A 23,067-nucleotide genomic window follows, 5' to 3' on the forward strand; every position below is an offset into this window, starting at 1 on the left:
CTAACCTAACTTATTTGTTTGTTCTACAGAACCTGCGGCAGCAGATCCTGGAGCTGCTGGGTCCCATCTCCATGAACCACGGTGCTCACTTCATGGCAGCAATTGCCTACGTTTGGAATGAGAGGAGACAGGTCAAAACTCCCGTCAGAAATAAGGTGGGTGTTCTGAGAAACAGTGGGAAATAAAAAGTACAGCCACCCTTTAGGTTTTATCGTTGTGTTAATCCTTATATCCACACCATGTCCCCAGGTGATCCCTGTAGCCAGTGAGGAGCAGCTGCTGCTGGTGGAGCTGGTCCGCTCAGTGAGCGCCATGCGCACTGAGACCGTGATGCAGACGGTCAAAGAGGTCCTGAAGCAGCCGCCCGCCATCGCAAAGGACAAGGTAGGTGTTGCTGTTGCCATTCGTTTGAATGGTTTCATTTCTATCTCATTTGCCATCTGCATAAAGCCATTTAAGACAGTGCAGAACTTTGTAGCTGTTATGACTGCATAACATTAACATTTATTTTATTTAATGTAGTCCTTGATTAAATATATATATATATTATTGTCACGCTTTTCTGCAATAAATACATTTCTTCCATTTAAAAAAAAAAAAAAAAAAAATTATTTTTTTAGTTTCAACTTGTCCATAATGTCGATAGTGAGTCAATAACATGTGTTCCTTACGGTTCCCTACAGAAGCACCTCTCCTTGGAGGTGTGCATGCTGCAGTTCTTCTATGCCTATGTCCAGAGGTGAGTCAACAGCAGTATAATACTTTTACTTTATATATTTGACTATTTATTGTAATGGATGTCACTTTTGACATCTTCTAACCTCTAGAACATGTTTACATGGCATTCATGATTGTTTCCTGTGTGTTCTAGGATCCCAGTGTCCAGTCTAGTTGACAGCTGGCCCTCCCTGCTGGCGCTGCTGAAGGACTCGGTGCCTCTGGGCCTGCCTGCCCCGGGACAGTTTCTTATTCTCGGGTCAGTTTCACTATTTTCTCACATCATCATCAATGTATCAGCTTTGTAGATGTTAGTGGCTGCTCACAGTTCAATTGCGACACCTTCCACTTTCACATCATATTTTTTAAAGATAAGACAATACTGGTAATTTTGGAAAATAAACGTCACTAACAAATATCACTATGAAACTTTCCAGTTAAATCCTTTTATTAAGACCATTTTTTTGTTGTTATAGTTTTCTGAAATGTTAGGTTAAAATATGCAAATGATGAATTGTCTTATTGTGGTACACACTTGCACACATTTCTGGAACAGTCTGAACAATAATGAATAAAAGATAACGTATATGTAATGTTTAAGTATGCATTCTAAGAATTATCCAGAAGTACTTAGTAACCTATTTTGAAAGAAGACATGGCATTGATGCAAAAACAATCCAACATCTTAAAAATGAAAAAGATATATTTGTTTTTGTGCCTGTAATGTCACGCCTTAACTTATTCAACATAACTCCCTTTCTCTTTGTTTTCCCTAGAGTTCTAAATGAGTTCATTTTGAAGAATCCCAACCTGGAGAGCAAGAAGGACCAACGGGAGCTGCAGGTCATTACTCCAGCCACCTCCATTACTTTTTAACCCTTCATTGTTTTATATTATATTTTGTAATAGGACAATATTTATTTCCTTTCCTTAATGCTGCTTGAGCTTTTGGCGTTTGTTTTTATCCCCTTAATTCAAAGTTTGACCTTTATCTCATGCTGCATAGTCATTCAGAATCATACAGTAAAATGGTACACATGTAACTGAATATAACTTGTATCCAGGATGTGACCCATAAGGTGGTGGAGGCCATCGGGACCATTGCAGGCTCCTCTCTGGAGCAGACCACCTGGCTGAGGAGGAACCTGGAGGTGAAGGCCTCTCCTCAGATCGTCGTGGATGGAACCAACCTTGAAGCTGATGTAGAAGGTGAGCTGCTGCCACTGACTGCACTGGAGCAAGGGCTGTTAAGGAACACCATATGTTTATCATTGGAAATAATATATAATAGGTATTCACACTCAACTTCCTAAACAAAATGTGTAACACTACTTCTGATGTCAATGCCAGAAGAGGTTTAAGGGATAGTTTGAAGTGAAGTTATATGAGGTACTTATCTATAGTCTTCTAGTATCTATCCTCATTGTATTAAAAGCATGACAGTTTAATGAGTTTTACTGTACCCCAATCATAAAATGTAGGCTGAAATGTACCTCATTTAGCCTTGGTCATGTGTAGAAGCCCATGAGAATCTAGTTTAAATGCATTCCACACTTAACTATGTGTAAAGAAATACATTTTGCTGTCCGAATCCACAAGAGAATCCACTGTTCGGTTGCCAGTGAGTCTCTGTCTTGACATACGGTTTGTTCCTCCAAGACTTGATCCATATCAGTTCATTTTAAATGTACAGTAAGTCATGCAGGCAGCCATTAAACTGAGCTTTTTTGTAATGGTGTTTGCGGCAATCTGTATTTTGGCAAGGGTGAAAACATTTCTGTGTTTATACCAGAGATATTTTATTGTGAGGGATTAATGTTATCCAGCTAAATCCAGTGTAGAGAATACTCTGACACTAAATGTGAGAGGTTCAAAAGGGATCACTTTTGCGCTACAAAAAGCTTGTGAATGTATATTTGGCTACATGCTTCAGCCCGGCAGTAGTAATATGTGTTTGGCTGCTGCTAACGTTTGGTATGTGTGTTTTGTAGATTTAATGCTCACAGTGATGGAGGCCTCCAGCTTCACTCCATCAGTGTACAGCGTTCACGCCCTGACGCTGCTGGCCGAGGTAAAACACTCATGTGATTCAGCAAAACCTGCATTACTCATGCCATCAGTCAGTGCCCCCCCCCTAGTTATATATTGTTCATCTTGATTATGCCTCGAGCTGCTCGCACTCACATTTAACAGCCATGTTTAGGCTTGTTGTTCTAAACCACAGCCTTACATCACACTCACCTTCCGACAGAGATCCTAAGAGCTGAATTACAAACACCTCCCCACCCCCACTTCAATTCCTATTAGTGGAACAATGAATCGATCCACTGGACTGAGTGTGGTGCTGTGAATCAGCGGCTTGGCTTCCTCAGCTCAGTGGAGAGCTAATGATGCCTGTGCTTCACTGCTGTTAGCAGCTTATACTGTAGATGAATGGGTTTATTCCAAGCAATATATCACTTAAACGCTGCATTGCACTTTGTTGGTGAAGTAATATACATACTTTTACAGACAAGGAAGCAAAGAAAATCTATATTTCGAGATGAATGTCCACTTTCTGTAAAGACCCCACTTAATGTTGCCATGCCTACTGACGGCATATGTAAGACTGACCTGAATAAATGGGGATTTCCAGGTGCTGGCTCATCTGTTGGACATGGTGTTCTACAGCGACGAGAAGGAGAGGGTGATCCCACTGCTGGTTAATATCATGCACTACGTCGTGCCCTACCTCCGCAACCACAGGTAGGGAGGACATTGTTGCTACTGGCAATTCTTCAACATTTCTGACAAAAAGTTCACATCTTAAAATACATTTCTGAAATATTATTCACATTATCTTTGGGTGACTTTTAGTTTTTAAAAGGATATGTATAATACAAGGAATTTTCATTTTTACAGGCGCAATTATGCTTTTTGGGTGTTTTCCTTTTCCGATAGTGTGTTATAGGTTTTGTGCATGTAAATGGACTGCAAAGGCTAACATCCGAAATGTAATGCCAGAGGGAGTTTCTCTCCCACACAGTTCCTGGTTTCAGACAGAGGGTGAAAAGAGGTGCTGCAGCACGAATAAAGAGCTTTTTGAACATTAAAGCATGGAGACATGTCCCAGTAGAGACACTACATACAAATATGAACCTGAAAATGAGCATAGCATGTCCTGTTTAATTCAGTAGATTACCAGTAGGCAGGGGCTTCTCTGCAGCTCTAGAATACTTTATTCTGATATTTTCCCCTTACCAAATATTTTTGAATAATTGTGCAGCCCTTCTATTCACATTTAAAGTATCAAGCATGAAGGTGCAACACTTGAAAGGTCAACGTCATATGAAAGCTTACCATTTCCTGTTCCTGCTGGCAGTGCTCACAACGCCCCCAGCTACCGGGCCTGCATCCAACTGCTGAGCAGCCTGAGCGGGTACCAGTACACCCGGCGCGCCTGGAAGAAGGAGGCCTTCGACCTCTTCATGGACCACACCTTCTTCCAGATGGACTCCTCCTGCGTCAGCCAGTGAGTAGGAGAGGAGAAAGTGACAGTCACAGATGGTGTTAACATGTATCTTAAATGGTGACAATGACGGCAAGAGAAGTTTTAGAGATATCATCTTAAAGGAGTCTTACACCCAAAAATAAAAAGTCAGAGATTGTCTCTGTTATCATTTAATTGAAACTCCCGTCTAGGTGTTAGGGAAACCTTATGCACAGTATTTGCATCTTTTCTTGGTCATCCAAAAAATGACCATGTTTTTTGTGTGTGTTATTTTTAAATGTTATTTTTATTCTCAGGGAAATCCTATTACCCACTGTATACCGTTTTGCTAAATAACGTAAGAAAAAATACATAATAAAAAGATTAGGACAAATAAATAATAACTTTTCAAATAAATTGATAAAATATAATGTTTTTTAAAAGCACAAAGATACTAACTAATTGCATTCATAAGGAATAACAAAAAAGAATATCTAACCACATGTCCATCTATCTTCTATAGAGGGACGTATCAGAGTGCTTTATAACAGAACAAGTCATTTTGTATCTTTTTTACTATATTTGACTTGACTAATGGTTTAATTTAATTTCACCACATGGATTACTTAATAAAAAATAATTTTTCACTGACAAATACAACCAACAAGTGTAATCGAACAAACGCTTGAATATTTACCAAATATTGTTAAAAATGTATAATTTCTTATGTGTAGGTTAGATGGATGTAGCAGTGTTTTATAAAGGGTAAAGGCATGCCCTTCTTTCTTCTTTTTTAAAATACCCTTTTGCTTATATATATATATAATAGATTCATTTAATTTTACCGCATTGATAACGTACATGAAAATACAATCTCACCAATTTCCACTGAATATTTTCCACTGAATATTCCATCAACATAACTTTTGAATGGTGCACTTTATTGCCAGATGTAAGGAGGTTATGTTTGTTTATAAGCTTCATGTTTTCTGGAATATTAATTTCACATCAACATCAATTTCCCTATTTTTTTCAGCTGGAGAGCCATCATTGACCACCTGATGACTCATGACAAGACCACATTCAGAGACCTCATGAGTAAGCGTGATCATTCTTAAGTAGAGTTAGCTTTATTTCCACTGTGAGTGTTTACAGACCATTCAGCAGCTTGTCTTCTTCTTCCTGACGTTTGCAGGGCACTGAGTGTTTTGCCCTTTTCATCTTTTATTTCATGCAGAATTAATTGTCTCCATCAAACACGCAGTTACATGTCCACTCCTATTACTGTAGCCCATTCAGCTGCAAAAATATGCCAATGTGTCAAAGTAAAACAAGTCAAGTCAGTTTTATTTAGATAATATGATATCACAATATCACAAATCACACATTTGCATAATGGGGATTTACAATCTCAACACCCCCTATCCTTAGGATCTTGTTTAAGATTAAATTAAATGCCAAGTAAAACACTGACAGATGAGTACTAGTAGGATGAATAATGAGTGTGTGTGTGTGTGTGTGTGTGTTTCCCTTCAGCCCGCGTGGCTGTGGCCCAGAGCAGCTCTCTAAGTCTGTTCACCAACAGAGACGCTGAGCTGGAGCAGAGAGCCATGCTGCTCAAACGCCTGGCCTTCACCATCTACAGCAGTGAAGTGGACCAGTACCAGAAATACCTGCCAGACATACAAGGTAACATCAACACACATAAACAGATACTGTATGTAACAGCGGTAATCGGTAGTATGAAAAGTCAGTGGAAAACCTACAGTAGATGATGTTCTGTAGACATGAGCAGCAGCAAAACTTATTTTAGATACCTCGAAAAGTGTTCACAATATTTAGAATAGTTTCAATGCTTTCCCTTGCAGTTAGACAGCCCTTTCTCACAGGAAACAATTACCCATTATTTCTTTTAAACCACCAGACTTCTTTGATAAAAGAGTAATTTCAACAAACAACCCCTTTAGGTAGTAAAATTACTGTTTTGATGACAACGTAAAGCCGTAGGTTTAACACTGACTAAGAAAAAGTACCTATTACGCTCACCACTTCAAACAATCCAAACGTTCCTTTTAATAAACTTTGTTACAGGAGACTTTTGCTATGTTTCAACTTGAGGTGTATATCCCATAACTGTGTCCTTTGCGAGTCAACGGATGATGCTAACTCAGAGAAACAAGGACTCTTAGAAAACAATTTGTATTGATGCCAAACGTGCAAGCCTCCTACAGCTTTTCGAATGTGTCATGAATGATATCAAACGCTTGTTTCTCGGCCCCTGGCTCTCTGAAATGGACATTATGATGACTGCATTGGGATGTATGAATGTATTATTTAACCACATGTGTAATGAGCAGAGACTTTTGTGTGTGTTCAGAGCGTCTGGTGGAGAGCTTGCGTCTGCCTCAGGTGCCCATCCTCCATGCTCAGGTGTTCCTGTTCTTCAGAGTGCTGCTGCTGCGCATGTCCCCTCAACACCTCACCTCACTGTGGCCCACCATGATCACTGAACTGGTGAGAAACGCAGACTCACTCTTCCCTCTTTAGCTTACTTACTGTATCTTATTTCTGTCCTCTAGACTCACACTCAAAATCCATTACACACACTCAGTCACACATTCTACACCTGTCTCCCTGCAGGTTCAAGTGTTTCTTCTGATGGAGCAGGAGCTAACAGCAGATGAAGACATATCAAGGTACATACGTGATCCAAACTAGATTGCACCAAGAAATAAACATCATAAAGTACTTCTTCCTGTGTTCCGTTTGATAACGTATCCTCTCCTGTCCACTTCTAGGACGTCAGGGCCTTCTGTGGCCGGGCTGGAGACGACCTATTCTGGTGGAAACGGGTTCTCCACCTCCTACAACAGCCAGCGCTGGCTCAACCTCTACCTGTCTGCCTGCAAGCTCCTGGACCTGGCTCTGGCCCTGCCTCCTGAGAGCCTGCCTCAGTTCCAGATGTCAGTACCAACAAGCCTTGCTCATAATATTCAAGCTATCCGTTGAAAAGATTCTGGGTTAAAAGTGTGTCCGTCAGTATATAGAATTGATAAATACAGCAGGAAACATTTGCGAACAGAGTTTTACTGGCAAATATCAGTATCTGGATAACAAGGGTTTGGAAATATGAATAAGATATCTTGAATATTGCTATTATGTAAAGCTGCCTTGTTAAATGATGGAAATGATGTGATTTCTGAGCGAGTCCTGCCTCATTACAGGTACCGCTGGGCCTTCATTCCAGAGGCTTCGGATGATTCAGGGTTGGAAGTGAGACGTCAAGGGACCCACCAGAGAGAGTTTAAACCCTACGTGGTCCGACTGGCCAAGCTGTTGAGGAAACGAGCCAAGGTACAAAGAGACAAATGACTGCCTGTAATAAAGACTCTGTGCAGGGAGATACTTATTACAAGCCTCTTTCTCCTGCAGGTTGTAGCCTTTTAAATCAAGCGTCATTGTCCCCTACCTGCAGGATGTCACATGATTTTGTTCTACTTGTTATACATTTTCCCCTCCCACAGAAAAACCCCGAGGAGGACTGCTCCACCAAAACGCTCTCCTGGGAGCCGGGTCACCTGACGCTGACCCTGTACGTGATCCGCAGCATGGAGCAGCTGCTGCCCTTCTTCAACCTGCTCAGCCAGGTGTTCAACAGCAAGGCCAGCAGCCGCACAGGCCCCGCCTACTCCCGCAACCCCACAGACACCTCCTTCTCCGGACACAAGGAGGGGCCCAAACTGGAGAGCCAGAAAGTGTTCTGGAGTCGAGCTCGGCAGAACATCGAGGAGATGGTGGAGAAAGACTTTCTGGAGGGTCTGATCAAGACGTGAGAACACGGCGAGGGGGAGGAAAGGGCATTAACACACAACTGATCAACACTAGTGAAAAACCTCAACTTGTACATTCAAAGAACAAGGGAATACAAATGAGGGAAAAATAGTTTGTACATTTTCTTTTGTATTTATAATGATTGTTTTACTTTTCCAATGCTATTGTATTTAATTTTAATTATTTGTAAATAAGAAGCAGCTTTGATGACTGAATTTTAACATGTCATGCGAGTCCTTTTGGACTAAGTGAAGATGCCGTGCCATTCCATATCGATGTGACTTAATAAAGATTTCTAACAGGAGGGTTACATGCACTACATTGTTATGACCTTTCAAATGATTTTCACTCTGTCCATTGTCAGCATATCCTCATATTTTGCCTCACATATTCATCATTTGTGCAATAATATTACATTTTATTTAGAGGCGCCTTTTCAAAGCACCCAAGACACCTTTACAATTCAGACAAATATTCTTAAAAACAGTACAAAAGGAGAGTAACAGTGAACACGTAGATCTTTAATGTGGTGATTGTGTCAGACTTTAGGGTGTGTTGGGGGAGGGAGTTCCAGAGTCTGGGAGCAGTGCAGCTAAACGCCTGAGCATCCATGGTGACAAGGCGTGGGGTGCAAAACAGAATTCAGTCTGATTATTAGAGCATCCCGAACCTCATAATGAAACTCGGATAGATGGAACTCCTCGTTGGGATTACAGGTATTAAACACTTTAGGATTTATTGTGGATTGTCATGCAATGAAAGCAGGTGTTAATAATAACATTAACGATGGCTCTGTTCTAGTGACCCAGTAAGCCATCGTTAATTTTATTATTAACACCTGTGTTTACTGTGACTTGTTGTTCCCTCTGTGTTAATGAAGGTTTTATCCTTGATTCTGATCTGCTTAACATTAGATTTTCTGCACAAAGTACGAAGGAATGTTTCAGTGGCAGTGGTGGTAAGTTATTAAGTACATGGTTTTTACTGTTAGTGCAATATCAAGCAGCTTGTTTATTCCCATGTCAGGCAAGATGGTAATATACTTCTGCAGGTACAGTATTTTCCAAAACTATTTTACATAAAAAGAACATGTAACAATGTTTAAAATAAAATGCATTGTTAAAAGCTTTAACCTTTTTACTTATACATTATCTGCCATCTACTACTACTCTGCTTCTTTAAGCAGAGTAGTAGTAGATGGCAGATAATGTCATTGTACAATTTTAGATGCAAAAAGTGACCAGTGTTTTCACAAAAAAGCAAAGATTATAGAAAAGCCAAATATGAATATGAATCTGTGTAGCAGAACTTCTTGTTTTTATTTACAACCCCATTTAGAACCTAATTTTGGAGTATACTGCATTTCATGTATCACTCTCAGGGGGGAATTATTTTTATAATATTGTTTGATATCAGGGCAAAACATTTTTTATTATAACGAGTATGCTTTTGCTTTAACAAACTTAATTGTTATGATGCCATCCATACAAAGAATAATGTGCCTTCGAGTGAGGGATAATAGATGGAATCAACATTAAAAATACTGACAGAATGCCATAATTAATGGAAATGGAAGTATTTGACACCATTACCAAAATGGTATAAGGACTTCCACTTCTATTCAAGCAAAGAGTTGTCCTGCATATCAGCACCATGGACAGTGACGAAGGCAGCTCCTCATTCTGACTGGCTGCAGTTTGACATCATTTACTAAAAATAATGCTAACTGAGGCCGCACGCTTCATATGACCTTCATCGTGTGGCAGCAGCACGATGAGAAACCAAGCTTGGCTGTAGAGTAGCTGTATTAACCCTTCCTGTCCTCTCCCATCCACAACCTCCATCCAGCTCTCGTCTCTTCCCAGCTCTCGCGATGACAGAGGCAGCAGCGGGGTTGGTAATACAGCGTCACCTGACTCCGAGAAGGGGGCGGGGTGATGAGAAATAAAAAGATAAATTAATAATTAAATAAACTGGAGGATGCACATCCACTCGGAACACCGCCATCCAACTACCCGGGCTTAAAGCGCACATCGCCGGGGCTTGCAGGCTGACGGTGGGCCGCAGCAGAGAGGAAGCACGGGAGGAGGAGACGGGAAAACAGCTGCACTGGATGCTGGGGGGATGATGATGATGATGATGATGCCATCCAGGACCTGATGTTCTCCTACACACCTCGCTGAAACACAAGGACTGTCGGGCTGCTGGTGGAGGGGATTATCCAGGAGGCTGGAGGAAGGAAGCAGGGAGGAGGGGAGGCAGCGACTCGCATCATCCGGAGGGGAGCGTTGTGTCAGGCCGACAAATAACGCGGAACAGTAAGAAACTGAAAGGAAAAGCCTAGAATTAAAACCAGGATTTAGGTTTTTAGCAGTTGCCTTTATTTTGAACGGATATCGATCTCCAGGGTAGAAAAGTCCAGAAACGCGTGCAGATCCAACACAACCAGCCACTATTGTTATGCAACTGAGATAATTTCCAATTCTATTGAAAGTGTCCTGCTATTTCTCTTCTAGAGCTGTGTGCCTGTGGTGCTTTCGAGGGCAACTGGGATTACTGACACCGGGGTCGTTCATTTCGGTGTGTGTGTGTGGGGGGTGGGGGGTAGGACCGTAGTGGCCGCTCTATAGTCTAGGTTCGGACTCCACGGACAGAGAAGATGTCGGGGCAGACTCTGACGGACCGCATCGCCGCGGCGCAGGCCGGCCTGACCGGATCCGAGGTGGCCCGGGCCGTGTGTAAAGCCACCACACATGAACAGACAGCTCCAAAGAAGAAGCACCTGGAATGTGAGTCATCTATATATCTATATATCTATACATCTATATCGATACATAAATACATATCTATCTATCTATCTATCTATATCTATCTATCTATACATCTATATGTCCTCATCTATGTGTCCTTTCGACCCTCCATCAATCTTCCTCATGTAAAACTAGGCCACGCACCAACACCACAATTGTTGCCACCCCCCATCCATTCCTCCAGTGTGTGTTAGTGTGCTTTGGGGGGTTCATCAGCATCACAGTATGTGCTTACATGTACATCCATACTGTACACACACACCAACATTATGCTTTAATTGAACAAACCACACCTATTACCCACTGACAGCGGGGGTTTCTTCCCCCATTGTGCTGGCAGATGAGCATCAGAAGGAAGCCACAAAGCCTTAAACCAGGCACTTACTGCCTGAAGACCGGCTCCCTCCATGTTGCTCCAGTGGTGTTTGTACTACTAAACACACACACAAGCCTTTGCTTGGGTCCCCTATGATAGTGCAGAAAGGTGTGTGGCACTGCAGCATACATCACTGCCTGTTTTCTTGGTGCAATTTGTTGAAATGTTGGCATGGTACAAACAAGGGAGGGAAAGGATGGAGGTAGGGTGCAAATTCAATTTCAAACGCGGACAAAAAATGTGGAGAAGCCAAGCCTATAAAGCATTTGGAAAAGGCTTAATGCAGCATTAACTGTAGATATGTAGCATATTTGAGAGCAGTTATCAACTATCCCTAGTGAGCATCCATACATACATTTCATTAAAATGTGATGAACAAACCCACAAATGATGCTACAGTGGACTTAAGGAAGGTGATGTTTAGAAAGGTGTCACAGTGTCTGGGTGCTAGAAGGGTTTGCTCTTCATACACAAACATATGTGTACATGTCCATGAATCTTTAGGTCATGATGCACCGGAACTGAAATTGGATATCTATTGCCACACACATAACAATAAGTTATCCATGTCTCTTCCACTCAATGAGTCATACAGCTTAATTAGCCGATTAAAGCCCAGATATTAAAAAGGTAGGATCAGCGAATCCCTACTTTATTTGACATTCATGTGTATCTTTTATGTTCTCAAAATCTAATGGGTTCTTCCTTGGCCCATTCTACACAATTTCACACATTTTCATGAAAGTCAGTTCAGATGAATGGACTATAAAAGTATAAACTTATTAGATAAACGTTGGCCTTAAAAGATCATATACACAATGTACACATACTTTGGAGGCCTTCCCCAGCAGGACATCATTTAATCTGACATTTATGTAATTATCTTAACCACAGGTTAGTGTACAGATTACTTATTAACACCAGACATGCACTGTTGGACCAGGTATGAGCCAATCCAGAGTTAGCCATTCATCATGTCCTCAGTATACAATTTGAAGAAATGGACCAAGATGACGAACTCAGACCCAGCGGGAGGAATCGATCCTCCTGTCTGTTCGTGTCCAGACTAAAACATTTGAATGAATGATGAACTGCGTTGAATCATAGCCGAGGGGAGCTGGCCAAAGTTTGTGTCAGCACTCTGTTGTGGTGAATACAGAGGAAGCACTGCCCTCCACTTTTGGCTCTCTCAGTCACCTACAAAATACTTTAAAAAGAAAACACACAGAGCTCCCTCTAACTAATGGATTGTTGAATCCATGAGCAAAAATACTTATTTCTTTATGTCCCGAGGTTTTGCTTCTTCAGCCTTGCTTGGTCATGGTTTGACTAGTAGCTTATAGTGGCTAATGAAAGCTAAAGTTAGCAAACGTTTAAACAGACAGCTGTTTAGTAGAGATTAATAATTCAGTCTGTGGACTTTTTGGGTTAGTTACTGTTGCATTCAAGCACATCATGTGTATGTCTTTAAATAAACTACCTCGACATTTTCTGGGTTAACAGACGGCAAATGCTGTCCTATTATCCTAACATTTCGGTCATAGTCGCCGCTGTTTAGCAAACGATATCACCAACTGGCTATCAAACTAAATACGGAGATGAAAACTCGAAAGGATAACTAGTCATCTTTACGAGATGACTGTGTTGGTGCAGTTGTTAGCAATGTCGACTGACAATAAAACCCAACTTTCTGTGTGGACTTTCCAAGATCTCCTCGTGTTAGCGTTGGTTTTTCTTCATGTTTTCCGGATTCTATCCAGAGTGAACCGTTCCTTTTGACCAATGATAGCTGGGCTCCAGCACACAGAAACGCTGTAAAAGGTTAAGTAGTTACACATAACGGATGAATGCATAGCATACATTGATCCAAATCACTTTAGCTGTAAACTGTGAGACTTCAGATTTCTTTGGTCACATTTTAGTATTATGCCGAAACAGACAAGAACTCAGTTAAGTTCAACCAAAAAAGTAAGAACATCTTCGTTTTTATACAAACTCTTTCAGTTCAAGCAGAGTTCAGGTTTGTTTGGTAACTTAAATAAACTCATAAGTAAAGGGCTTAGGTGAAAGGTGAATTATTTCAACAATGGTAGATATGCCTCAGGGATATTGTCTGACATTATATGTAATTTTATCCACAACTGACATTTACCCAATGTGCTGCTTGGGGCAACTGAAGTTCATACTGTAGTTTCTTTTCTGTGAACACTAGGAGAAATATGTATCTACACTGTCAGAAAACCTGTTGCTACTGTACATACATAGCAGTCACAGTGTTCTACACAAAAGACCCTTTATGCACTATTAATTACATCATACATTACACTTACAGCAATCTTCCTAACCATAATTGTATTTTTGTGAAATGTCTTTTGAAATAGAAGTCCATCTTAATAAACTGCGTTTCAGTACATAATATGTTCCTTTACTAATCCACCAGCATCATCAGTCATCTTCATAATTAGCCTCCCCTTCCACTTCAACGCTCTTCCCATCATGCTAATGGTCTCTGGCATTAAAATGGGTAATTTCTGCTGTTTGCACACGTTCACATGTATTTAGCATGTTTTGCTCCTGGACATTCCATCTCCTACTAAAGTACATTTACACATTTAAATGATATTAAGATGTTAGAAAGATATTATTGATTGCAATCATTTTGTATTCCGTATTCTCTGGGTAACTGCTATAACTAAAGAGAGCTGCTTCTTACATGTTTGCTGAATCGTCACAGTAACAGATTATTTAAGATGGCCGACAGATATCTCTTATCATGCTTTTCTCGTCATTCTCCAACTGAGTTCCAGCGTTGGCTTGAGATGACCATTACGTAATGTAGTCGGTCAATCTGATCAGCATCATCAAAGCAATAGAATGCAATACATTTAAAAAAAAAGAGGATTAACCTCTTCAATTATCCTAGTCTTAAATCCAGGCAGGTCTTGACAGAACCTATCCATAGTCTATACATAATCCTTTATGGTTTGTTCCACTGAAAGCCAAATGTTTATTGGTCTGTTGCTCGGCTGATCATCCAGAGAGCAGCCGAGCAGTAAGCTTCTCATGCTGTGACCCCAAAGCCCCGACAGAGAGAGAGAAAACTCAAGAAGCTTTTAGACTGAATTAGGTCCTTCAGCTTCCAAAGGCACCTCAACATTTTTCTAGCAGTACATGTATATCTTTTTGACAGTTTCGAGGCAGCTGTTAGCTTTGTTTGTTTGTTTTATACCCTAAAACTAACCTATAGGGTTGGGATCCATTAACATTTGAGCCGGCACTTTGAATTCAGTTCCAGTACCCAATGGTACCTTGAATTTGTATTTATCAAACACTGTTTTCTCTTTCCTGTAGTATGGTATATAGGTTTTTGTGCATGTAAAATGCACAAAAACAAAAACCCCCCAGCCTGAAACAGGGAGGCGTGTGGCGCAGTGGATAGAGCCGGTTCAAACCCCACTGCAGTCAGCATGTCGTTGTGTCCCTGGGCAAGACACTTCACCCCAAATTGCTCCTTTGGGGATTGCCCACAGTATTGAGTACTTTGGATAAAAGCGTCTAACAAGTGACAGGTAATGTAATGTAATGAAATGAAATGAAATGTAATATAATGTAATGAAATGTAATGACTGCTTTGTTTACTTCCGTAACATACTGTAGTGACATCAATATGAAACACTTACGCTTCTATTGGCTAGCGCTCCAACACATTATACATGATATGCCCAAGGGTCGGGACATCTCTAAGCGGTTGACCAATCACAACAGAGCCGGCCAGCTAACCAATCAGAGCAGACTGGGCTCTGGTTTCAGACAGAGGGTGAAAAGAGGTGCTGCAGCAAAAATAAAGACCTTTTTGAACATTAAAGCATGGAGACATGTCACAGTAAAGGCACAGAATACAAATATGAACCTACAACTGAACATATAGGGCCCCTTTAAAGTTCAACATAGTGGAATGAACATATGATTTGTCTCTTCAGGCCACAACTTGCAGACTCTATGGAGGAGAAAAGGCTTCAACAAAAAAGTAATCCTAATATCTGCAGAATAGTAGGCATGTGTCTAGGGCACACATTTCCTGTCTATATTAGGAGCCTGACAGATGACTGCGATACAGATCCGAAGTCCTCCAAAATCTAAAAAGATTAGAGCACAGCAGCACAGATTGCCTGACACCCCACACGGCCCTTGTGTGTCTTACAGAAGGCTCTCGATAGCTTAGTGGCTGCATGTGTGTGCCTCTGTGGGCATGCAGGAGTATGCCACATGGCGTTGGCAGCATCCCAGAGAACGAAGGAATGTTTTTTTCTTTGTGGACTTAAGTAGGGATGCAGAGAAAGAGATTGCAGCTGTGAGTCAGGAGGATAATGACTGGGAGCAAAGGAGATCATTGCCTAGAAGATCTGCAGTTTTTGTCAGTGACAAAAAATCTTGAAGCTATGAATGAAAGGAAACGTGTAAAGATGGCCATCACTAGTAGTGTTCATGAGGATGAATATGCAAGTACGCAGATGATACATTCTTAAATTAAAGACACTTTATTTCGACACTGAACAAGCAAAAGCCATGCCTCTTCTCTCGTTTTCTTTGTGACTACTACTCACTCAATAGGATCTCATTTGGCATGTTTGTTAACCTGTTAATTAGGAACAAACGCAATGGGATTGATTATTATAAGTACACAGAATTTAAGAATGATGTGGTTGAGGAATCGGCATGAATCTAACGTGGAGTTTTCTTCGCCAGATAAAACATTTGATAAGAGATGTAGCTCAAGGGTTAATTTCATCAGGTGTACTTTAAGCTAACATAGCTAAACACCAAATTGAATGAATGTCAGAGAGCAGCATGCTTCATTTACACACAGCGTTTTATTCTAGCCTTCTTAATCTCCTCACCTGCAACACACTCCATCAGGGCTGAGTTTGGGACACTGCAGTGGTTCTGACTATTTGGAATGATAGGACTGAGTAGATAACACAATATCTGTCAACTGCATCAATTAAGTTTTCAATTATAAGCCTGGCACACTCTTTTCTACATCATTCTGCGGCTGCAGGACATTGACACTTGGCTTAGCTTTATAACCAAAAACAGCTGCTGCCAAATAATTACTTCAATCAATGGGCCCATTTATTTTATGTATCCACCATGAGGTAAGAGAATGTTGGACAGGCACTTGTTATTCTCAGTGTAAACCCAAAGGCCCTGCAGATGGATCAGAGGGCATGCAGGGTGGCCCACGGGGTAACAACTAGAGAAAAAGTGTAACAGGGTTTAAAGGTCTGCCAAATGAAGATGGCTTTGCTTCCCAAAACACAGGCTCTGCCATTCTCCTGCTTCTAATAGCCTCTATATCCATCTACTGCTGCTAATGTCGTAATCCTCTTGCTGTTGAGAGAGTGCGACGGATTTATAACTAGAAGGTTCTGTTTTCCGAAAATGTTTGTGCTTGGTTTCCTTCTCTTCTTTACATGCAGACTATGTTCAAACCAGACGATGTTAATCATAATAACCTTGTTTCTGATCAGGATGTATGGCTGACTGTCTGCATTTCTCTGCAATAATTATCACACGCTCTGCTGTCACTCTAAATCTGGTCACTCCAATTAACAGGTTTTTTTAAACACATGGATGCGAGTATACTCTGCTCAAAGCTAATGCAGGTTACATGGACCTGCTGTGTGTGTGTGTGTGTGTGTGTGTGTGTGTGTGTGTGTGTGTGTGTGTGTGTGTGTGTGTGTGTGTGTGTGTGTGTGTGTGTGTGTGTGTGTGTGTGTGTGTGTGTGTGTGTGTGTGTGTGTGTGTGTGTGTGTGTGTGTGTGTGTGTGTGTGTGTGTGTGTGTGTGTGTGTGTGTGTGTGTGTGTTTGGTGATGGGGGGGAGGAGGCAGAAGGGTAAGCGGTTAGAAAACATAAACAGCGTGCTGAGTCCCCTTTCGCTGCTAAGGTGCTGTTGCCACAACATGAGTCACAATCAATGTGTTGCCACATTTGAGGGAAAGACTGTCGCCCTGAAATGGGGGGAGGGGTTGTAAAGTCTTGTGTGTGTTAGCGCATGTTCAAGCTATTTTCTATCTGATATTTTCCTCTCTACACATGCTTTAATAACCTACACATGCAAAGCTTGTACTTCAAGTGCATTGCATTTAGTATAGTCAATCCAGTTAAGGCAAGATGTACTAATAATAGTTACAAATCTTCACATTTTGCTGTTGTGTTTAGAGGAATAGCTTGATGTTATGAGCTTATTTACTATAGTATATAGAGTATACATTTCAGGTTATTATCCGTGTTCGTTTACTTATATTAGGCCTGTCTTTTAGCTTCCAGTTCTTATAGTTGTCAAAATGTTCCACCACATAACGATGCAAAGTTTTAAACTTGTAAATGTCTTGAATTCAAACAATACTACTTGGTTATGTTAAGGCCACAAACTACTGAGACATTTTAGGGCTAAAATAATTATGTTCAGGTGTAGTTAAATGAAGTTGTGTACATAAGTTGAGTAGTTAACATAAACTAGTACACACTGGTTCTGAAACTAGTTGTCGTAACGTGCCACGTTTCTCATCTAACTCAGCAAAAACAATAACATACCTAAATATTCTAACCCTTGTAAACAAGTGGCTTAAGTTGTAGTAGCTGTTACCACTGGAAAAAGCTATAAAATAAACACCTGTTTGGACATATTTAGGTTCATAGCATCTCTTTTGTCAGCTGTTTGCCTTAGGATTGTATTTTTGCTTCATACCAACCAGCCAGATTATATGTATAAAGGTTATCATGTCTCCTGGCAACAGTAGCTGAAGCTCTCATGTCCATGGACTGTCAGTCAAATCCTGTAGCAGGAAAGCTGTCTTCACTCCCAGTGTGAATCAAACATTGAAGTTAAAACAGAGTATTCATGTTTTTTGGCATGCCTGAAAACGCTGTCGGTGTGGATATATTCACTGAAACTGCTGCTAGTTATTTTATTATGCTTCTTCACAGTTACACTCATGTCTGTTGGGACTAGTTTTCAGTGGTTTAACATGCAGCAATGTGACATCTCCAACACCTATATGACATGTTTCTGTTGGCAGAGTAAAGTGCGTTTAATATTTTTAAAATGTTGGTTTTATAGATCACACAGGCCCATGACTTGCTAAGATACAGACGTGGAGCATATACCATTGCGTCTAGTGTAAGAACAGCAATAGCTTGTGACAATTATCTTATAGATGTAAGCTCATTTTATTCAATTTGAGCTAAAAGACACAATCGCAACATGCCTGAGATGTATTGTGTGTCTTCTGAAACATGTGGCACAGTTTAAGTCTGAGTCATTATTCTCTACAAGGAGGAAAAGTATCCTCCAGCATCTTCCGGACTTGCTGTTCAGTTAATTGGTCCTCGTATGTTTTTCCTTTTGCCTCGTCCACTGTACGTTCACCCGCCACCACCACTTCCTACCCATGTTTCTCTTTTATTCTTACTACTTTATAATGATTCTGTGCTGTGCTTGCCTAATGGCCAGTTGCAGTGAACAGAGGAATGTGAGAGGAGGTTGGTGAGAGCGCTCAGCATGAACTGCAGTGCTGATCTCACAGCAGGGATCTGTGAACACCCCAGAATGCCTCTCTCATGTCAAACACTGTGTGGGAGGAGGACTGTCTTACCAACAGTGTGTGTCCAGATTAATGAGCTGTGACCAGGATCCCCTATCTGCCATCAGACCATTATCTGCTTCAAATCAGAGTATCTAATTCACATGAATTTCTCTTTTCTGAATACCTCCCACCTCCTACCTCCCTCTTGCCATGCCTCTCAGTCTTCTTTCTGATGTTTTTTGGAGGTCGCAATGCCCTTGACACTGCTACTCTGAGAATGAAAACATTAATATTAAAATTGAGTTCAATCTCTGGGATTTTTTGTACCAAAATGGCAAAAATCTATATGCTGATGCCTAATATACATTAATAGTCTCTTGTCCTGGCATGCAGGTAATCAGCTGAGCAGCCTATCCAGCAGCTCAAACGTTAAAGGGCCATGTCTACATCCTGGCTCCATATGAATAATGCACAGGGGCTCGGGTTTCCTTCTGTTTTATTATTACTATATCTCCCTGCTGAGTTCTGCCTCAGGTCCTGAATGCGCAATAAAAAAGTGTCACAAAATGTGTTTCCTGTCACACAAAGTTTGGCTTAATTGTAAACGTTATGCGACCCTACAGCTTCTCCAATAAGGAATGATCTACCCTTTGACAAGGAACACAGTAGGTTTGTACTGTCTTAACTTTAGCTTCATGTGGAATATCCAAGTGAATTGGAGGTCTGTATGAGGTTATAAACAAATCTTCGTTAGTAATACAGTGATAGAATCACTGTTGAAAGTATAAGTTCAATGTTTGCAATAAAGTGTAGTTTAGACAGAACTAAACAGATACAGCTTTTCCTGTATCTGTAAAAATAAGAAAGAACATTTTCTTGGCTGCCTTATTTGATTCAGCATGGGACTGCAGGGTGGATATTTATCTCTGTTCCCTCCTTTGGAGCAGAACCTGCAGCCATAGAGATGTTAGCCTCATGGGAGGTGAACAGCTAACAAGGGATGAAAGGAGCTGAGGAGGACAAAATGAATGAACAAAGGAAAAGTTGTTGGACTGGTCAGGAAGGAGATATTTGGCCGAATTGTCTGAGAGCATAGTAGTGAGCAAACAGTTCATTAGAGCTGTGGGCAAGAAGAAGGGAAATAGACTTGAGAAAATATCTGGGTGCTTTGTTGAACAATGAACGAAGATGCACTGAGCAAAAGGTAACAAAGAAAAGAAAGGGTGTAAACTACAGAAACAACCCCGTCATCACCACACACAAATGTAGAAAGGTATTCTTCTGATGGCATGCTAACACAAGTGGCTAGCTAAACAGTTCAACAACACAAGCTAACCGACCATGTTCTATAAGTTGTTTAGCCTTTAGGTTACTGTTCATTAATGAGCAGGCAGCATTTTGGCTGGTACCATGCTAACACACTGCTGAACAAGCTACTAATGTTTACTGTCAATCCAACTAGTGGGCTACAAGCACTAGCCGCAGACTAGCTAACATGTGAGCTTATTGCCTGACCCCAGTTGAGTTTATCCAAAATGTAAGCTAGCTAGACTAAGCTCCTTAAATATGAGAAAAAGCTAGCAAACTAGTAACTAAAAATCTGGTTTTCACAGCTTATCTTTTTTCTAGCGTTAGAATATGTTTTTGAAATAGTTCTGTAGCCTATACCTTACAGCACACTCTGGTTAATGAATCTTCTACTGGATTTTTTTACAACATATGGTAATGAAGGGTAGAAAGGAACACATGTTTAGCCTGCATTCAAAAATAATTTAAGATAAAGACTTGCTAACTTAATAATTGCTGTGAATGTGGAAGTGTGAAACTCTAAAATTACTATAAAATCCACATGGGTATGTCCTAAAATATTTAACAAGTTTTAGTTTGTGTTTTGCATCCTACACGCTTAAGTGTTCTGTGGTGCATTTTTGCTTGGCCACATTGTTTCTGTTGACCTCACGCTCATAGCGTTCATACAACTTACATGTATTCATTTGTTTGTAAAATTAAAATAAATAAATATACCGGTGCATCACAGCAAACACAATCCACCAATGGCTGAGTGAAATGTCATAGAAGCTAAAGCTTATATGAAAACAGCGCTGCTATCTGCACCCACCAGCATTATGTGGCACGCTGGCATTCTCCTCAGATGTCACTTCCATCCTCCACAGTGCCTGCTTCCCATTGGCTTCCTCTTTGTTTTGCTGCCACACGACATTGGTACGCTGAGCCACTGAGCATTCTGGGTATTTTTTTCCTTCCCCCTGTATGTTGCTGGAGGGTGAGAGGAGCTAAAAATAAACTGAGCTCTCATGGTCCGTTCATGTGTAGCTCAACAAGGCATCGTGCAGCATGGCTCGTACTGCACTGAGGGATTAGTGAATACACTGATACGAGTCACCTATTCAACAATCTATGATAGAAGATGATAGATAAACCGTTTTATGATTTATAATGACATTAATGCTCAGCATAAGAGGTGTGTGAAGGCATCAGAATTCATTTGAATTCAGTGCTGAATCTTACCGCTTTGTGAAGGCTGCTATGACTCACATACGATACATCTGGCTTTGTTTGGACGACTCCTATCAGTTTGCTGCTGTGGGAGTTTGCACTTGAATATCATTTCAAAGGAATGTAACAGCATACTTGATTCAACTGCAAATATGAGAGCTTGTTGCCTAGGAAACCACCTTGGCATGTCCCCTTGGTACATTTGTAAAAATGAAGAAAAAATGAGGAAGATGTTGCAAATGTGACGTGCAAGCATCTGTGCATAGGTCGGTCCTGCGGTGGATTTATAGCAGCTTGTTTTCAGTTTCACTCACACACACAGCTCTGATATCACCTACAGTTACTGATATGTTAAATGGTGCCATTTAAAATCAGAGTCCTGGCAGCTGTGTGTTGGGTGTTGCAGATGGGCATCCTGATATTGTATTCAGTGACAGTTATCAGATCGTATGGGTCAATAGAGCACATGAGTCCACAGTGTAAAAGTAGAAGATCTCGATCAATACAAGCCCAATGGTTTACCTGCTAAAGGGATACAGTGTACATCTGGACATATTCAATATGTTTGTTATTGACAAATGACCCCATAAATAAAATGACAAAAAAGAAGAATGCACTACGCCGTGTTCATCCCTGCTTTCCTCGGAATAGTTTTTTGTGTTTTATTCCGGTTATTTGTGCGGTGCTTTACCTCTCCTAATCAAACGCAATCAAAAACACATTAAACAGCCATTAAGGTGCATTGAGTGACCTACCTTTATTACAATAAACATAACCATATTATTGTATTCCTTGCAGTTCAGGAACAAAAAAAGCCCAAGAAATAACCACATTTCTTAGCCCCATTGGCCATTGTTATTGTTATGAATGAATATGTCACTTGAATGCAACCCTTTTATGTGTTTTTAATAGTTTTCTGACAACAATAAGTTGAAGTTATAAGCTATTATGAGCTGTGGCCAAACGGGGACATATTTGTTTAAAAGGGATCAGTTCATGTCTTTGTCCCCAGGGTTAGCTTTTTGCATGGAACAATGTCATTTTGGGAGAATTGTACCAGACAGTTCATGCATAACAGATGAGCCTGCATATTGTGCATACATTTGTTTAGCTTTTCTAAAACAAGAGTTCTGAGTCTGACTCATGTGTGGCTCCATTCTAAAGAGTTGAGCATGAGTCTCTCTCTGTGTGTAGGCTATGTGGCCTGCGTGTTTGCATGTGTGCCTGTAAACATGTGATTCTGACAGGTATCTTTTCTCATGTTTTTTCCTCCCTCTCATTTTACAACGGCACGCACACTGTAGAGGATGTGACATGCTGTCCTCTTTTTGCTCGCTGGGCTGCACACATGACGGATCAGGTGCTGTCATGTGTGCAAATGAGAGCAGGGAAGAATGTGTGTGTATGAGTCTGTGGAATATATAGCAAAAATAAATGCATTGAGGCTCTTGTAATCCGCATGTCACGAATAACCTTGTGTAACAGCTACAAATCCCCAGGCTTTGATTGAAAGACATGTTTGTCTGCTGAGAGACTGAAATGTCATTATAGGACAGTGCAGGAGACTGCGTCATGTTTGACAAATTCTCACACCCAATCCGGAAAATAGGTCAGATAGGTCAGGCCCTGCTACAACAATCTACATACTCCACTATAGGGTCAGTTTTGCACATTCTTAAACAACAAACCCTGTATAGGGAACTTACAGGAAATGTTTCAATTGTAACATAAGTTAAATATGTTAGATAACATGTTAC

At 40.8% G+C, this 23,067-nt stretch overlaps 2 protein-coding genes across 9 annotated transcripts in view; both read left to right on the forward strand.

The window, feature by feature from the left end:
* Nucleotides 1-8,336, forward strand: part of dop1a (DOP1 leucine zipper like protein A) — a 60,071-nt gene extending 51,735 nt beyond the window's left edge. The window contains exons 22-37 of the mRNA XM_034127263.1: nt 30-155; nt 250-384; nt 684-739; nt 872-976; nt 1,494-1,560; nt 1,782-1,926; nt 2,709-2,788; nt 3,353-3,462; nt 4,079-4,228; nt 5,223-5,284; nt 5,723-5,875; nt 6,564-6,700; nt 6,827-6,882; nt 6,985-7,149; nt 7,411-7,540; nt 7,711-8,336. Coding sequence (XP_033983154.1) covers nt 30-155; nt 250-384; nt 684-739; nt 872-976; nt 1,494-1,560; nt 1,782-1,926; nt 2,709-2,788; nt 3,353-3,462; nt 4,079-4,228; nt 5,223-5,284; nt 5,723-5,875; nt 6,564-6,700; nt 6,827-6,882; nt 6,985-7,149; nt 7,411-7,540; nt 7,711-8,019 — 1,986 coding nt within the window. The 3' untranslated portion in view covers nt 8,020-8,336. The remainder of the gene's footprint in view (nt 1-29; nt 156-249; nt 385-683; nt 740-871; nt 977-1,493; nt 1,561-1,781; nt 1,927-2,708; nt 2,789-3,352; nt 3,463-4,078; nt 4,229-5,222; nt 5,285-5,722; nt 5,876-6,563; nt 6,701-6,826; nt 6,883-6,984; nt 7,150-7,410; nt 7,541-7,710) is intronic.
* A 1,681-nt stretch (nt 8,337-10,017) lies between these two features.
* The window catches only part of snap91a (synaptosome associated protein 91a), a 51,431-nt gene continuing 38,381 nt past the window's right edge, over nt 10,018-23,067 (forward strand). For all 8 annotated transcript variants that reach the window (XM_034127713.1, XM_034127718.1, XM_034127719.1 and 5 more), the window contains exon 1: nt 10,018-10,806. In XM_034127713.1, the coding sequence (XP_033983604.1) occupies nt 10,677-10,806 (130 nt within the window). In that variant the 5' untranslated portion in view covers nt 10,018-10,676. The remainder of the gene's footprint in view (nt 10,807-23,067) is intronic.

The sequence above is a fragment of the Trematomus bernacchii genome, unplaced genomic scaffold, assembly GCF_902827165.1.
Source record: "Trematomus bernacchii unplaced genomic scaffold, fTreBer1.1, whole genome shotgun sequence".
In the NCBI taxonomy this organism is placed as follows: Eukaryota; Metazoa; Chordata; class Actinopteri; order Perciformes; family Nototheniidae; genus Trematomus; species Trematomus bernacchii.